Raw genomic sequence first — 18969 nt, forward strand, 5'->3', positions numbered from 1 at the left:
ACTAAAATTCTAGCTCAGCCAGGTCTAATCACATCTCTCGGCGCATTCGTCACTCTGTGTGCTCGTGCTGACGCCGATTTGTGCGATGAATAAACAGACAGGCGAATATTGGCTTGCCCGTAAAAGAATCTAACAAAGGTAAGCCTATAGCCTATAAAAATGCTGGCTCAGCCAGGTCCAATCACTTCTCTGAAAAGAGCCGACTTGGAGCATGCATACCTCCCCGCGCACGCGTTGACGCAATTTTGCGCTTTTTGCTCCTTCACTTCATTTTATTACTTTGAGAACTTCTTGATAGGAGTAATGGGTGCGTACACATCAGTACATAATTTGCATAATACATAATTGCACACGCAAACAACAACAGAAAAATAAAGCAATAAACAACTACATGAGCTCCCAAGTGTTAAATACGTCAGTACAAATACACAGACCCCAATTTCAAAATACGCGTAAACATTGCACTAGCAGAAAAGTGCCTTAACACAAGTCCGTTTTGTCGTGAAAAGTGCGCAGTGGCACTCTGCATAAACGTACAAGAGCAAATGATGGTGGCGAATTGGGTGGGGGGGGGGGGGGGGGGGGAGAGGTTGTTCCAATCTGTAACGGCATGACAAATGAATGAAGCGGAAAAGGTAACAGCGCGCATGCGAGGGCGGCCCACTTGAAAAGTGGGCCTGGTACGATGAAATGTTTGGGAGGACATACGGTGGTTGATTAAGCAAGGTGGGCTAAAACTTGCGGAACAGTAACACGGTTGCGATGCGCCGTCGATTACAAAGGGCAAGGAAATCCAATTTTTTAATGAGATACGCTCACGTCATAGGAATAATTGGAATGGGTGAACCTTGCGGCGCGGTTTTAAACGGCTTCGAGTGCGTTGAGGAGACATGTTTGTTGGAATCCCATATGGTGGATGCGTATTTCCAATTTTCGTCGGATTATTGACTGGTAGGCCAGTAGCTTAACCGGTTTGGGGGCGCGTTTTATGTGACGCTTCAGAAAACCGAGTGATTTCTTGGCAGATGAAATCATGCTAGTGACCTGTGTGTGTCAGTATGAGTCGTTAGATATAGTGACGCCTTGGTATTTGTAGGAAGGAAAGAGAAAAGCAGAAGGCAGGGAGGTTAATCAGAATAACGTCCGGTTTGCTACCCTACACTGGGGAATCGGAAAAGGGAAAACAAAGATTGTCGACAGGGAGGGAGAGGAGGGAAGGAAAGAAGGAAATTAGAGGTGGGTTCGCTGACGCGTGTGGTCTAATAGTAATTGCACTAATAGTCACAGGCGTTCACACAACTCTGTCGTCCTCAAGAAGCACAAAAGTGCCTTCACCGCTTTATGGGCCGACGAGCGATGGGGGCGGTGTTCCAGCAACACCTGTACGGAAAGCGGCCGATTGTCCAGTTTCTGGAGAGCGTTAGCAAGTTCTTGTCTTTCTGGGGCATATCGTGGACAGTGGCACAGCAAGCAGGTGGTCGATATTTTCTTCGGTGCCGCAGACCTACTTGTAAGACGTCGCAGCACACATGGGGATATTATTGATTGCGTATTTGTAAGGAAATGGATCGCGCCGACAATACCATTAAATTGCATTTTTTAGAATTAAGCTTCATTAACCAATGGTCGCAACTATGCTGTAAACAGTTAAGGTCCTCCTGATTTAGGCCTTTATTAGATATGACAGTAATTTTTCGATAAATGAGGCAGTCATCTGCCAACAAACGAACGTTGCAAGACACGGGAAGAGTTAAGTCATTAATGTTTATTAAGAAGCATAGGAGCCCAAGAAAAGATCCTCGCGGTACACCGGAACTAACTCATATGGAGTTAGATGAGCAATTGTTAACTGTAACGAACAGAGATCAGTTTGTCAGGAACGCTTCGGTCCATCGTAAAATGTCGTGTTAATGTTCACAAGAGAAAGTTTAAGTATTAGACGTTGGTGTGGTACCTTGTCGAACGCCTTTCCAATATCTAGAAATATCGCGTCTGTTTGGAGGTTAGAATCCAAGTTGGTGCGAATATCATGCGGGAAAATGGCCAGTTGTGTTTCGCAGGAAAAGCCTTTGCGAAACCCGTGCTGTGAAGAATGGAAGTATTTCTTCGAGCCAAGAAACTTCATGATTTCCGTGTACACGACGTGTTCCACGAGCTTACCTGGCACACTCGTTAACGAAATGGGGCGATAACTAAGCCAAGAATTCCTGTTGCCTGCTTTGTGGATGGGAACAACCTACCCACACCTTCCAGTCGTATGGCATTTTACTAGTTGATAAGGTAGGTAAAGGCAAGGCGCAGAAGACCAGGACTTAGGAAGGAGAACACAAACGACAAGACGGGCGTTTGTGTTCTCCTTCCTAAGTCCTGGTCTTCTGCGCCTTGCCTTTACCTACTTCAAGCATGAACCAACTAGCCCAAGCAAGAGTTTTACTTACTAGTTGAAAGTGACTGCGAGAACAGCAGACACATAAACACCACGGTAACATCTCTAGTATTCTTTAACAGTTTCGAATTAATGTTACTCACACCGGATGACGATGCGACTTGAACACTGCCGACTAACGATCACTAACGAGAAGTCTGACGTTACCGGTAACCCGTCCTTTTCAGTTCATGTAAACGTGTGAAGCATAAGGAAACACGGGGATCGGTCTTTTGTCGATACCACTAACATTTTGAGCTTTGCAGATGCTTGCATACTTGCGGAAATTAACGCTCAAGATGATATGCGGTTCCATTTCCGCCTACCCAACTTTCAAGAGTATTTTAAACCAGAAGAGGTAGAGGAGGGGGAACATCGGTCTTCACTAAGACTAAATGGTTAGTTACACAGATGACGTATTCAATTTCGTTTGCTGAAAGCCTTGCATTCCGCCTTTAAAATTCTAGCACTGCTGCCTCTTTATTCGCTATGTATAGTCCACTGTCAGAACTCTTGCAGTCATTTCTGGGTGAACTGAAGCAAAATTTAGCTTAAAAGCTAAAAATAATGTCGAATCTTAGCCGCAGGACTACAGCGACGTTCACAATGAACACAGCGGCAAATACAATAGAGAGAGAGGGGAGAGAGAGAAAAAGGAAGGGATATAAGGAAGGCAGGGATGTTAACCAGTCTAGAGTCAGGTTGGCTACCCTACGCTGGGAGAAGGGAGAAGGGGGAAGGGAGAGAATGGAGAGACAGAGAGAGGGCACAGAGACGTGCACAGTCAGTCAATGAGTCGGAGCCGCTCGTCAAGAAACAAGAACAAGACAAATACAAGAAACAAGAAACGCCCAGATGCGACACACTCACGACGCTCTGTATTTTCTGCCGTGTATGAAGCTGTACGTGAGGTCGAACAGCGCTTCAGGCCTGTCAAAGGTGGCGTGATGGCCGGCGCGAGAGACCAGCACGTAGGTCAAGTTCCGCGCGCGAGTCACGTATCCCGCGGGCCTGTGCGCATCGGCAAACGAGTACCACGTCTCGCGCTGCGCGTTCTCGAGCTCGCGCTGACCGCTCCACTTCAGCCGGCGCAGGTAGCGGTCGGTGTTCACCGCCGGAAAGACCGTGTCCATCTGCCCCGTGTACAGAAGCACCTTGTTGGAGTCGAGGACGTTGGCCAACGTGTCGCTGATGTCGGTGAAGTAATCGCTCTGCGCCAGGCTCAAGCCCAAGGCCAGCTTCTGAGCCTCCAGCGGCGTCTCTCCGGCGACGTGAATGGCCCTCTTGAACGCGTCGCTCGTGACGTAATCGCGGTACTTGAGCCTTTCCGGTGCCGGCCTCGTCCGCAGCACGCTCCCGTGGTCCGTGTAGCCCGTGAGCTGCTGGTAGAGGGTCGGCTCGTCGTCGAATTTCGCGTTGAACACCGTCTTCAGAAGTAGCGCGGCGGCTATCGTGCGGTTGAACCCGGCGGCGAGCTTGATCTGCTGGAAGCGCTCGGCGAACAGCCGGTGTCCTCGGCCATCGATGAGTCCGGTGCTGTAGAGGTAGTCCGAAGAGTCTATGAGGTCCAGGAGGGGGGCGACAAAAGGAACTCCGAGGATCACCCCTGATACTCTCAATGGAAGGCTCCGGTTAACTTGCAGCCGATTCACGATCCCAAGCGCTGATCGAGCTGGAACAAACGAAAAAAGGGAAACGAGGAGTTTTTATTCGAAGTCGAAAAACAATTACGTGGTTATATCTTTTTGTTTCTTTTAAGCTGCAATGCAAGCTTGCGCGAGTAGTCGAACGTAAGAACTTATGTTAATTCTAAAGTCTGGTTCCTTTAACTTTTAACTCTTTACACCACAAAGACGTAAAACACTTCGATGCACAAGTTTCCAAGTGTCATTAGTTTTGAACGGCTAGATGCTGCATGCGTCGTAGATTACGAAAGGCAGCGTGAACATGTTATCTCAGATGCCGTGTGCGTGTGTGTGTGTGTGCGTGTGTGTGTGTGTGTGTGTGTGTGTGTGTGTGTGTGTGTGTGTGTGTGTGTGTGTGTGTGTGTGTGTGTGTGTGTGTGTGTGTGTGTGTGTGTGCGCGTGCCTGCGTGCGTGCGTGTGTGTGTGCGTGCGTGCGTGTGTGTGTGTATGTGCCGGCGTGCGTGCGTGTGTGTGTGTGTGCCTGCGTGCGTGTGTGTGTGTTTGTGCCTGCGTGCGTGTGTGCGTGCGCAAAAAAACATTACTCGCTTTCAAGTTTTCATTTCACGAACAAAGTCAGAACAAATGCGTTTGACTCTCATACTTTGGACTAAAGCGCTGTCGTATGAAACGCTGGGGATACATGGCTTGCGCGCCCTTCCTGGCCTTCTATATTTGCTTCGTAGATCCAGAATATACAAGAATTTTGCGACCACGCTGGCGGTAAAAAACGTGAGCGACGGAATGCTCGCTACAAGCGCGCGTGGGCGTCGGCACAGCCACTTTAGCGGGCGTCCCTTCCGCTTGGTTTGTCAAGAGACGGCCTTAACACTTAGCTTGTCTCAAGTGGCGTTTGACAACGACACCGGTCGTGCAGTCGAGAGAAGGGGGCGTTTCCCTGCTGCACGCCTGCCGTTGTGAAAGATTAGATTACTTTTCTTTAATGGCGTTCCGCTTCTGCGGTACGCCGCGAAAAATAGCCCCAAACAGCACCATTCGTTGCGGGAAAACGTCAAAAAACTTGACGTACTTCCGCTTCCGCAGAGCACGTTCTGCCCCACGCGCCACACTCGCGGCCCCATTCGTTTTTCTTCCCGTGCTAGTGTGGGCGTGCCCTTGGCCCCAATTTTTTTTTTTTTACCACTTTGGCTTCCTCCTCGTTCCCGATGACATTGTGCAATCTGGCGACAAATCACAGTCGCCCCCTCCTCCTTACCGCCGTACGACTCTCCGATCGCGTAGAAGCGCCTATTTCTGTTCTCTGGAAACAGCACGAGGAACTGCCGCAGGAACTCCTCGATCGAGTCGGCGATGTCGTCCAGCGTGCGGGCGAAGCCACGACGGTCCCTCGCGAAACTGTAGCCGCCCCCGACGGGCTGGTCCAGGTAGACGACGTCCGCTTCCTCCTGAAGCGTCGGCCGCCGCCGATAGAGCTGCCCGTCGGGCCCGATGCCCAGCGGTCCGCTCTCGAGAAATTGGCCGAACAGCGCTGACTTGCCGGGACCGCCTTCGAGCCACAGGACAAGCGGCGTCTCGCCGCTTCGGTTCTGTGATAAAGGGTAGGGGGGAGAGGGAGAGAGAGAGAGAAACGGTAAAAATAATTGCGTCATTTGCGTGCACTTGTATCAATTGGTCTTAAATATCCCGAGGCAGCACGCGTTCTAAGAAAGACGGTGTAGTGAGGGCTTGAGAATAGGCTCGTGGCTCCTAGGCTTTTTGATGCACAGACCCGAGACAAAAGTTTGGATGTCATTGGTGCCACGAAATATTTTGTTTTTCTTCTCAGCCTGGACATGCTGGTTGAAGTCAGGTGGTTCAGCCTACGCGCTCGTCTTCACAAAAATAAAGAATCTAGCGCATATTGAAGCAATTCCGTGTTGTGGAGCAGCTCTACAAGAAAAGCTTTTCCATTCAGAAGTAACCCATGTAACCCAAGGTGAATGTGCAGAAGACAAAAGTACTAACGATACTATTCAATAACCTGGCAAAAAGAATTTGTGACTTCGATTCAGCCTCTAGAACCGGGGAAAAAGCACGTTTATCTAGGTCATTTGTTCAATGACGCCCCCCTTACTCAATGCTCCCATTGGGGCCTGTAAGGTACTTTGAAATAAATAAATAAATAAATAAATAAATATGCTCACTGAAGACCCTGATCATGATAAGGAAATTTGCAAAAGAATAAAACGGGTTGGGGCGCAAGCCGCAAGCATTACCAAATCATTACCGGTAGCTTGTCGTTATCATTGAAAAAAAAATCGGTGCAATCACTGCATTCCACCTGTAGGAACATACGGTGCAGGAACGTGGGGGTTAACACAGAAGGTTGAGATGAAGTTAAGGACCACACAAAGAGCGGCGGAAGGAAACAAAATTGGCAGTTTCGCCCGAAGGTTAATGCATTCACAGACATAACGAGGTCTGGTGTTGCGCTCCAACTCCTCGGGCGGTGTTCTAACCATAGGCGTGTACCACATGCTGGCGCGAAGCAGCACTCAAGGTGACTATGTGTTTTTTTTTTCTTTTTTTTGCAGAAGAAACAACCCCTCGGCAGCTGCCAGGCGTCTCACAACGTGGGCGTGATTTATAGGACGCCGCCAGTGGCGCTGCGGACGTCGCACGTGGATGCGAATGCTAGAACATGAACAAGCATTTAAATTAAAATTTATAAAAATTATATCATGGGGTTTCAGGTGCCAAAACCACTTTCTGACAAAGAGGCACGCCGTAGAGGAGGACTCCGGAAATTTGACCACCTGGGGTTCTTTAACGTGCGCCTAAACCTAAATACACGGGCGTTTTCGCATTTCGCCCCCTCGAAATGTGGCCGCTGTTCCCAGGATTCGATCCCACGACCTCGTGCTCAGCAGCCCAACACCATATCCACTGAGCAACCACGGCGGGTAACATCCTCTCTAAACATTTGTGAAAATCGCTGTTGGGTATTCCAAAAGTATTCGATGTTCGATTTTGGCACTATTCGATTCGCATCCGCTTCAGTCTGAAAGATTGCTATTCGCACACCACTAATAGATAACGTGTCGCCTACAGAAAAGCGACGAGTGACCCATGGTATATACCAATTTCTGTTCGTATTCATTATGCAAAAAAGAAGTGAGGCGTGCAGACAAGACACAAGAGTAGAGAAGTGTACAACACGAACGCCGAACGAGGTCTGGTCTCTACTCTTGTGTCCTGTCTGCACGCCTCACTTCTTTTTTGCATAATGAATCCTTACCAACTAGCTCAGCTTTCTGTCGTTCTAAGCTTCTGTTCGTATACCGCTCGAGTGCCCCACCAGCAGTGTGCATACATTGGCAGCCTTGACGTAGAGGAAGAACAGGTTGCTCCCGGTGCTCTCGTTCACGGTGACGTAGCCCGAATGCGCCTTCGCTCCTACGCGACTTTCGAACAGGTCCACCTTGCTCCTTCTCTGAGCTTCGTCGATGCTCCCGTTCCGTATGTACTGTGTCAGGAACAGCGGTACGTCGTCTGCGGCCCTGAATAATGGGACAGCAAGAATGCGTTAGTGCCGGAGTAAGGCAGCCCTTCTATTGCAATGGCAATCCTTTCCGCGCTTCGTCAGGGCGGTCCGAACGGCGACCCGCCAATGTACGTTATCACCGGGATCGGCCGGTCGTGAGGGGTGGGCAAGACAGGGATAGAATCGAGCGAAAGGTAATCCGTAGGTTATACCGGCTTAGACGTAACTTCAATGTTATATTACCCATATTCATTCATTCATTCATTCATTCATTCATTCATTCATTCATTCATTCATTCATTCGCGCACTTGTATTCCACTGGACTGAACCACGAAAGGGTGTAAGAGAAAACAATGTATACGATCATTTAAAAGCACGTCTGTAAGCTTTCCTTGTGTGTGCATCATATTTGTGCTGAAATTAAACGCTAATAATTGTTCTACGTTGCGTATTTTTTGCGTTCAGTCCTCAAACTACAGAGGAGGTGATTCTTCCAAAAGTATACTTCTTTTAAAAATTTACCTCATCGACGTTAATTGCATTTCTTTAAGGCTATTACCAGCAGTGAGAAAGATTACGGATGGCGCAAAGACACAGTGCGGTCATTGAGGCAGTGGTTTTGTTCGATTAGGGCGCATTCGAGGACCGCAGTGCATTTAAATAGAACCGATTCCTTTGTTTCTTTATGTCATGCGCGGGAGGCATAGAAGGACGCAAATGCAGCAGCCAACTCTATAATCAAACAGCTTCTCTGACGCCGTGAAAGCAAGGCATGGCTGTCGTTTTTCGCTGAGAATGCAAAATAACCGTTACGGTGACACGAAGCAAGCGAAAAGGTATACGTAGCTTGGCATATTGCAAATAAAACATTACAAAAAGATAGTTCACCTTTCAAATTTCAAAACTCATATTTCCGTTTTTCATTGCGAAAGCAATTATATGGACACTGCAAGCGAATTTCCATCGTCGGCATTGGCGTCAGGCTCTGCATATATTTAGGTATACCTATGCAATATGCCATGCCGCGCTGTATGTGCACGTTATATTGCTACACTAGTCTGTCGCTAAAGTTGCTCATACCAGGTCTTACATTCCTGGCTAAATTATTCCTCCGGATTTTGAGAACGGCAGCCCACAAACAAATGTCATTAAACGTAACACTCACTGCGCATGCCTTCTATCTTAAATCCTCTCAATCTTTTAAATCAAAAAGCTCAAAACAACAATATTAGAGCTCAAACGTTAAAGTGATATCATTTTAGTGGCGCGGCTCATTGCGGGCAGCGTGTAAGGCCTCTGCGATGTCATTAGAGGCCCTACACGGCGTATTAAAGCTTCTCAAGATGCCATAGCGCTCCCACGTATATAGTGTCCGCGTTAGTCGGACCCGCGTACAGTTGGAACAACGTCCAACAAATTCAAGCGCGACGCGAAACCTGGCCATTGCAGCCAGTGTTTCATCTTTCGACCGAAACTGCAAATTTTTTCACCTATGTTTGAATAGGTGGCCTCCAGTTTAACCGCAGAGGGCCGTCACACTAATGCAGGAAGTAAAATTTCGTATAATATACGACCTTGCGAAATGATTCTTGATCAAAATGACCAATCAGTGAAAGTGCGCAATATACGTGTATGGCGAGCTCCTAACTCAGACAGACGATACTTATCGGAGAACAGACGAGAAAACTGTTGCACTCGCAGATGCGTGTGTACGGTGCGAATGCAAGCAGCCCGCGATAAGGCAAACAAGCCCAAATTCACACAAAAGATATGTATATCAGCCATCGATAATTGACCATCCCCGTGCAGCCATCGATTGCTCATCACGTATCACACCAATCGTTATCACGCCTGTCGGCACACCAAATGCGGACCATAAATAATTTCTCTAGCGTGAGATCAGATTTTCTAATTAGGGGCCGAGTCCTTCTGTGGCCAATTATTGGAGGTCCGTACTTACGAAAAACTATACCTATACCTTTGCTCCGAGGGTGCAGTTTCATTACTTGGGTTTGCTGCCGTGTCCGCAATGAGGTGCAACCCAAAGCAGGCCAGGCACAGGAGCGCTTTCCCATAACCGTGCATGTCGATTCAGTGCCTGCAAGTAAAATCTGTCAAATGAGTTAATGCCCCATCAAAAAGAATGTTTATATATATGCCCCCTTATTCAATACTGCCACATGAATGTATGGCAATTGCCTATAAATACCGGCATGCTCCCATATATCATATGTGGCGTGCCTCCCCCCCCCCCCCCCCGTATGTTCATACAGGATTATTAGATATGGGGCCATACGGGTGTTTTCTGTGATGTGTGCAAGCTTGCTCTTTAACTTTAATTTTTCGAGCCGTCTACAAGAAGTCTATAGACAGGGTAAATTTATTTTTCTATGAGATGCTGACGTTCCGAAGCTGTGGAGTTCATCAGCATCAGCCTATTTTTCTTGCCCACTGCATGATGAAGGCCACTCCTAGCGATCTCTAATTTCCCCTGTCCTAGCGCCGTCAAGGATGGCAGAAAAGTAGGTACGTGAATGAAATTAGGAAATTTGCAAGCGTAAGTTGGAATCAGCTAGCGCAGGACAGGGGCAATTAGAGATCGCTAGGAGAGGCCTTCATCATGCAGTGGGCAAGAAAAATAGGCTGATGCTGATGATGATGATCTCCACAGCTTCGGAACGTCAGTATCTCATACCTTTCCTTACCACCCATTCTGTACTGTAATGGTCCGCCGGTTATCTTCCCTATGCATTACATAGCCTGCCCAGCTTCATCTTTCTCTTAATGTCAACTACACTATCGGATATACCCGTTTGATCTCTGATTCACACCGCTCCCTTCTTGACTCTTAATGTATAACGTACAAAATATTCACACAGGTAATTTCCAATAAAATCAGGGCAGCACTTGACTTCAATCAGCCAAGACAACAGTCTCGCTTCAGAAAGGGATATTCTATCATGGATCACGTCCATGTCATCAACCAGGTCATTGAGAATTCTGCGGAGTAGAATCAACCTCTCTATATTGCTTTCATAGATTATTAAAAGGCATTAGATTCAGTAGAGATGCCAGCAGTCGTGCAAGAAATTACGTAATCAGGGAGTACAGGAGGCATACATGAATACTGGGAAATATACATAAACATTCCACAACTACCCTGTTTCTCCCCAAGAAAAGTAGAATATTACCTATCAAGAAAGGGGTCAGGGAAGGAGAAACAATCTGTACAATGCTATTCACTTCATGCTTAGAAGTAGTAGTCAAGATATTAGACCGGGAAGGCTTAGGAGTGGCGATCAACGGCTGTTGAGATATTCAGCTTTTTGCAAGGTTCCGCGGGCAGTAAACCTCTCACAGCGACTGTACCTCGGCCTTACGCTATATACAGCAGTGAAAAATAGTATTTAAAAAATAAGCAACCTTACCTCGTACAAGGAGGAGGAATAGGAGGAGGAGGAGGAGGAGGAGGAGGAGGAAGAGGAGGAGGAGGAGGAGGAGGAGGAGGAGGAGGAGGAGGAGGAGGAGGAGGAGGAGGAGGAGGAGTGCAAATAGACGGAAAGATGGGGAGGTTAGCCAGTTCTAAAACCGGCTGGCTACCCTGTGCTTGGGAAAAAGGGGGAAGGGGAATAAAATATAATAGAAAACAGATGTTACAAACAAAGGAAATACGGAAGGAAGGGCAAAAATAAAAGCGAAAAGGGAAAGCAGAATACGGTAGTGCTTAAAGCCTGTCTCTAAGACCAGTCTTGCGCAAAAACCTCAGCAACGCTTTCAAAGCCTTCTGTGTTGAGGGCGGTCTCGGTCAGTGTCGCAGTGTCTTTACCTCCGACAAAGCCCGCTTGTCAAGACCACCTAACACTTTTGAGTGCTCTTTCCTGGGCGCACTGAAGCGGAGACACTTGGCACTTGAAGACACTTGAAGCGGAGACACAATCGTGTATGATTGTTTCCTCGCAGATACAGTCATCGCATGTAGGGCTGTTCGCCATTCCGATTCAAAATGAGTATACATTCGTGAAGGCCACGCCAAGCCACAAGCGGTAGTCCTGACGTACAAGCCTTTAGAGGCAATCTCTTGTTCTAACACCCCATTTCGAGCGACGTTATTCAGTGAAATGAACACAGCCTAACAGCACGCTTCTATGGAGTTACATTAATGATACTTGGGCGTGCAGTGAATACTATGTTTTATAAGTGTGCGATTATTCGAAACTTTTGAATAAGGAACCTACTATTGCCCAATTCAATCCTGTATTCGAACCAAACAGTCACTATCCGCAAATACAAATATTTTTTGTAAGTTTTTCATTGTACTAAATCGTCGGCTGTGCATGATTAAACATAAAATTGGAGCATGAATTTGAACTATATCCTGGTGTCAAGAAGTAAACGGGCCCCGGACCCCGTCAAGCTGCTTCAAGGCAGCTATTCGTCTTGGGCCTTTTTCTCTTGGAGCATCTTGATGTTGCGCGGGGTAGCATGCAGTACGTCGCTCAGAGAACAAGGTTTTCCCGGCTAAATCGATATCATTCGCACTCAACCAGGAGTCCTTAGTATGCGAACAAGCTACTTATTTGTTCTAAATGCTCCGCTTGTGCGGTTAATAAACGACGCTTCGTAATATGCAAGGTAACAACAGAAGATTTCTAAAGGTGTGAATAAACGTACTAGCATGTAAGCACCGTTCTGTAGTAATGGCTCAAATGGCTGTTCATAATTCAAAAATTATGCAATGTATTCCATGTTCAATTCAATTATCTTCTGGCCCATTCGATGGCCCTACACGCAATATGTGTGCAGCAGTATTTGATGCAGTCTGAAAAGTTATTATCCGCTCGTTTACGGTATTTGGGCAAATCGATTCGAGCGATGCCAGAGCTGGTGCAACTGCACCAAGATAGAAAAAGCATTCGGTCAGAGAACAGACAAAACCAGAGTTGCGAGAACCACATTGTGAAAGCAAAGAAAAAATAATCGTGGAAAGTAAACCACAATGATTCAAGCTCACAACAAAACGAATCACTTTCCAGAGAAAGCAACAGTTTCAAGTCTTCTGAAAAAGTGTGGGTTTTCTTCCCCTCTTTTTACAATGATCGCAGCTCTCCTTTTTTTTTTTTTAAACGCGGCTCTCCAAGCAGAAAAGAAAATGCGAAATCGTATTTAAAGAATAAACAAAGTTTGCTCACCTTGCGTAAATGTCAAAGCAGCCCGTAAATCCTCTTTAGAGCGATATATGTTGTGAGTTCAATTGTCTTCAGTAGATCAGACACCTTAAGAAAGGCCCCTCAGGTCGCACGTCGCTCATTAATTCTCGAATCCACCGGTCTACCGCGCCACGTCCAGCGGGAACCTACACCACTGCAACGGAGCACGCAGACTTCCCGCCGAAAGAGTGAAATGCGTTTCCTATAGTCCTCTTGCATCCGCTGGCGCGAGAAGGACCGCGGAAGTGGGACACTTCGTCCTCTCCCGGCTACGCCCACCCGACCATTATCTCTTCGGCCGGAGTCCTTCCATGCTTCGCCAGCATCCGGGAAGAGAAGATGGCTGTTCAGGCTTCGGGTTTCGATCGCGCAACACGTCGACCCGATACGACACTTTTAATGAGTTTTTTGCCGAAAGCTACGGTGCGACACAATCCACTGTTTAGGCTGCGCCAGATAACCGTCAGCGATCTTTTGTTCAAAGGGCAGCGCTGATCGTGCGAGCGGCTGCCTCGGTATAGCCTGAAGATATGCCCTCCGGTAAAGAAAAAAAAAATGTCACAGGCCTGCACGGTCCATGTAGCACAGTCACAGCGTAAGCTGGTGGAATGACCCCATAGGACCTCCATTTTAGGCAGCACGCAGTGAAGGGTGTTCGCATCGTTTTCGCGAGAACAATATATCTACCCCGCGTCGACGGCGAGCTGCGGCTTGCGCTGCCCTCTGCATAGCGGTCTGCCGAGCCCGACGTTGCCTGGCCTGCAGCCGCGCGCTGTGGCTCTACGATTCGCTTCTTCAGCAGCGGTTCGTGTCTTGCGAGGAGGCGCCATGACGTGTCATCATCATCATCATCAGCTTGGTTATGCCCACTGCAGGGCAAAGGCTTCTCCCATACTTCTCCAACTACCCCGGTCATGTACTAATTGTGGCCATATTGTCCCTGCAAACTTCTTAATCTCATCCGCCCACCTAACTTTCTGCCGCCCTCTGCTACGCTTTCCTTCCCTTGGAATCCAGTCCGTAACTCTTAATGACCATCGGTTATCTTCCCTCCTCATTACGTGTCCTGCCCATGCCCATTTCTTTTTCTTGATTTCAACTAAGATATCATTAACTCGCGTTTGTTCCCTCACCCAATCTGCTCTTTTCTTATCCCTTAACGTTACACCTATCATTCTTCTTTCCATAGCTCGTTGTGTCGTCCTCAATTTAAGTGAAACCCTTTTTGTAAGCCTCCAGGTTTCTGCCGTGTACTGACGTGTACTGCCATATCCATGACGTGTACTGAAGAGTAAACGCAGGGGTCGAGACTACGCAGCGCACATTTCACATCTCTGAAAGGTGCCAAACACGGCGACACCTCCATACACTCCATGCTTTGGTTCCCTGCCTACGTCGGGGCGATTGAGGGGGTTCCTCTGAACCTCAACGGGTCTGCCCACGAGGCTGCGCGTGGCTTTACCGACCGCGCTGCTCCAAGACCGGACGCAGAGATGCTCCTACCACGCACAATGATCTTACTAATCTTTTTTTTACTTAGAGAGAAGGGTTTTTCCGCCGCCTCACTCCAAGCTAAGCAGGCCGCAGGCGGTCACACTCAGACTCTTGCAAACGAACTCCTACCAAATCCGGCGTCCCTTAACAGCATATATCCCGAGATTTATCCGAACTGTTCTTGCGTGGCCTGTGGAGAGGTTGCTACTTTGCCTCGTATGCTCTGGGAGTGCGGGTCGCTGGGCCCGAAGTTCACCAAGGAAGAGTGGGACGCGCTCCTGCGAAGTCCCGTCTTTGAGGACCAAATCCTGGCCGTCCAGCGCGCCCGCGATCGGGCCGGCAGACTAGATCTGTCAGTCCCGTCGTGGGATCAGCCGGGTGCGCGTTTTATCGCGTTTTGCTGGAACCAATAAAAAAAAATTTTCTCACTCACTCACTCACTCACTCTTGACACGTGGCACAATACGATGCAACTGCTACATGTCCTGACAACTAATGGAATACAACTCAACTGCAATGCAGAGTGTGCACGTATTGATGCTACGCGGCGCGCATCTCAGATTGCGTGACAAGTGGCATCATACGACTCTGCTGCGTATGGTGATGTTGCCGGCATCCCCTTGGAAACGGGGGATTGACAAATCGTCAACCAGCCTGCTTGATTTATTCAGACATGCTATACGTGCTTTTTGTTTTCAGTCTAGCGTTTTTATTTGTGTGTGTGTGTGTCTGTGTACATTTCCTTAGTTTTAATTTTCAACCTCAAAGCTTCTCTATCTACCTTGTGTCGCTACCTATACAACTGCTACATGGCGTGCCACCTGGTACAATATTATGCATTTGCAATGCAAAGTGTGCGCGTATCGACGCTACGTGCCACGCATCTCATATCACGTGACAAGTGGCATTATACAATTCTGCTAATAATACTACTACTACTAATATTATTATTATTATTATTATTATTATTATTATTATTATTATTATTATTATTATTATTATTATTATTATTATTATTATTATTATTATTATTATTCCCTTTGAAACGAAGCCGTCACAAACAGTCACCTTGCCTGCTCCCCAAGACTTTTACGCCATACGTTTTCAGAGTCAGCCGCTTTATGAAGGACCGTATAATTAGGGCTCTCTTATCAATAAACATGGCAACGCCACCCCGTTGTTTATAGGGGGACATGCACATCTCACAGTCTGTTGTGCAAGGTGTCCCAACTATGATGCATCAAAATTTAAAGATATGCAAATGGCACGTAGCTGGACAGAACCAAGGTAATAGAGAGTTTTAGATTAGGGCGACGCAAGCGTTTTGAGCCCCCTAGCGCTTGGGGCCACGGCACTGCGCATGCGCATACGAGCACCAAGCACTAGGTGGCCCCAACGCTTGCGTCCCCTTAATTTAAAACTCCCTAATGTTGTGTGCCATTGCTTAGAGATACCCAGATTATGTTTTGCATCCCGCCTAATTACATAATTAGACCGAATTAATAAATTCAACTTCTCAAATATTACATTTGGATTAAAAGTGTCAATGAGAAGATTCTAGAGCAACATGGAAACTCCCAATAAATCTTTGTTTCTGGAAACGTGCTGCACAAAAGTTTTTTTTTTTTTTCCGAGCGTGAAAGAAGCCCGCAAATATACGCAATGTGCCTCGAGTGGTCAGCCACGCCGCAATTCTGCGTCTATTCGCGAGCTTCTTTCACGCTCAGAAAAACACGTTTATGTAGCGCATACGGAGCAACAGAAAGCTGTATCGGGAGTTTTTCATGTTCCTCTACAATTTTCTTGTTGACAATTTCGATCTAATGATGATATTTGAGAAGTTGATTTATTAATTCGGTCTAAATGTGTAATTAGGAGGAATTAAAAAAGAAGACAATCTGAGTATCTCCAATCGACGGCAAACAACATTACCTAGGTTCTGTCCAGCTACGTGGAATTTACACATTTTTAAATCTTGGTGCATGAAAGTAGGGACACCTTGTATAGTCGCATTTCTCATAAGGGCTCACGCTCTCATGCTCGCTTAGTGAAAACGTGCTCGTTACCTACAGCCCCATTAACAAAGCGACTAGCGTTGAAATTAGTAGTCGAAGACTTCCACGACATTCAAACCAATCGTTTAGTCCTTCGCAAGCAGCATTTTCGCACGGTCAGGTGATCGATCACCCATTATGGTCGGTTCGAGGAATCGCCGAAGGCGTACCGAACGCCACTTATCTTCAATTTCGTCAAACAATGGCGCAACTTCTGGCCTCTTTTTCTGCTCTGTACATAGATATCTCAAAACCATTGTCTATTTTCTTCGTATATCAGGAGAAAAGTCCTCATCTAGAAAAGTATTTGTTCTCTGGAGCTGTTGCGATCGCGTAGCGATTTTCTTTTTGTTATTGAGGTTTCATTTTATCTTCACCGTACAAAAGCTTATCATTTCGTTTTGTTACCTAACCCTTAAAAACATCTGATGTGTGTCTAATGATGTGTGTCTAACTGTAATGACTTATTGCATCAGACTCATCAAACCTTGTCCCTGCGCTTGGAGTCGTCAGTTATTTCTCTCTCGCTCTGCGATCTCCTGGTTAGCTCAGACAGTAGAGCCACCGCACTCAAAAGGCGTGGATCTCAGGTTCTATCCCCCGCACCAAGACAAATTTTCCTTCAAATATAAGCTTTCTTTTCTGCCATGAATGTGCGGGCTTCCTCTGCGACTTCGGCTACTCGCGAACGGATAACAAGTTTTCCTTTTTATGATTCTTTCTCCGCTTTGTAGGCATCCGCAGCACCGGTTTCAATTTGACTTTCTAATGTGTCTCGTATGCGATTCCTTCGCCATTCTTGGTGCAATCCTAAAGCATGTTAACCACGGTTATTTTGATGCGTTCTTAATTGGTGCGTGCTTTTTCAGATTACTATACTCCACTTTTTTGATAACATTCATTTAGACTGTTGCTGCATTAGCACTACATTAGGAGCTTTGATTCGTTTCACAGAAATCCTAATCAGGTTTAGGGTCATTTTTGCTGTGCCTTCCTGAACACCTCTGAACGTATGCATGTGCATTCAAATGTGTTTTTGCACAGTTAGATTCTTCTTGAGGCACACGCTGTAAATAGTCAATGCAATAGTGTCGAAACTGCAGTATTAAAAATATACATGAATACACATGCAAAAGAAGGTATTATGTAAGGGGTGGGTTTGAAGTAGATTAATCAGCGCCACAGAAAACACTAAAAACAATAAGCCAGCGTGCAAGCTTCCTGGAGCATGATGGTAGTAGCTATGTTGAACATATTAGAATTAGTTTTAACAGAATAATTGTATCGTAAGCTGTCTTTCGACAATGATGAAACTAAGCCACCAGTGTTGCATTTAGCCAGACATTATTAAATATTAGTTCATCGTTAAGTATGGCTAAAAACTAGGGCTACTTCTAAATGTATCCTTTAACTTTTCATAACGCAATGTTCGTTGCTGTCCAAATGCCACTCATTTTTCCTCTTTGTACTCATCAACGCTGATGCTTCCCCTTAAACTCATTTTAAGTAAGTTCAGTGAAAATAACGGTGAATTTTTGTAACATTGCCTAAGCGACACCAGAGAAGAGTGTATTGTTCAACGACTCATGCGTCCGCATCCAAAGAACGGTAGTCTGCATTGGCAAGGAGTGTTTTGACATATGAAGATCATTGTTTTAGTAATGCGTAGCAGTGGCTTATCGTGAAGAGCTACGTCGGAGCACTTAGCCTTGATGGAGGCTTTCAGTTCTCACATTAAGTGAATGTGATTACAGGTCACAAGGCTTCTCGAAAAGCCTTGTGCTCGAAAAGACATGATAATTCGAAAGACTGCCGCATGTCTACAAGCGCATTTTCCCTCCTCGTAAATGGACGCAACGATAACCGTTTACACAAGATACGGTACAAGGGCGCTATCAGCAGCATTACACGGTGTTTCTGAAAAGCATTTGTGCCTACCTATACATATGGAATTCAGTGATCGATGGCGACAGCACTCACTGTGAAGAGCTGTTGAACGTGTAGGAGTGCGATAGCTGATTTTGTATTGTTGAGGGAGGGGGGGTGAAACTCGGGGGGAGGGGGATTTCATTCATTCATTCATGCTTTAAGTACAGTAATTGTGCCTGATGTTTCGCAATAACAAGCAATGCAAGGAGATCCTGGTTAAACATGGGGTCAACAATGGGCTGAGCCGAAAAATAAGAAAATTCACGTTGCCGGAGCACAGACCGCTAAAGAAAGATTTTGAAGAATAAAGGAAGTTGTTGTTGTTGTTGTCCTATGTGGCCGTGGCACATACCCACAGTGGGGGATTGGCCAAGAATCGGGCGGTTTAATTAGGTGCCTAAAAATAATAATGATAACAAGGGAGTTATAGAAACAAGCACCGCTTAAAAACTACAAGTGGCCCCACTACACTACACAGAATCAATGTAAAAGAGCACACTAAGCAAGAGAGGAATGAAAACGATACGCTTGTTAAAAAAAGAATACAGCAGACCTGTGCGACTTAGAAGAATATGACAGGTCACTTTTCGGCGAAGTTTCATTCGAACCGTCGCGTTAACGAACTCAGTTGCCTGCATTTAAATCACCCGCTTTAAAACATTCCCCGCATGTAATGCTTCCGACTACTGCTCA

At 46.5% G+C, this 18969-nt stretch overlaps 1 protein-coding gene across 1 annotated transcript; it reads right to left on the reverse strand.

Annotated features, from left to right (window-relative positions):
* Window positions 1-3281: 3281 nt before the first annotated feature.
* On the reverse strand, window positions 3282-13927 carry LOC126528106 (venom serine carboxypeptidase-like). The gene is made up of 5 exons (XM_050175975.3): window positions 12782-13927; window positions 9571-9690; window positions 7421-7607; window positions 5324-5654; window positions 3282-4097 (listed from the first exon to the last, which is right to left on the reverse strand). The coding sequence occupies exons 2-5, from the start codon at window positions 9675-9677 to the stop codon at window positions 3292-3294; spliced, it is 1431 nt and encodes a 476-aa protein (XP_050031932.2). The 5' UTR covers window positions 9678-9690; window positions 12782-13927; the 3' UTR covers window positions 3282-3291.
* Window positions 13928-18969: the final 5042 nt, after the last annotated feature.

This window comes from Dermacentor andersoni, chromosome 9 (assembly GCF_023375885.2).
Source record: "Dermacentor andersoni chromosome 9, qqDerAnde1_hic_scaffold, whole genome shotgun sequence".
Lineage (NCBI taxonomy): Eukaryota > Metazoa > Arthropoda > Arachnida > Ixodida > Ixodidae > Dermacentor > Dermacentor andersoni.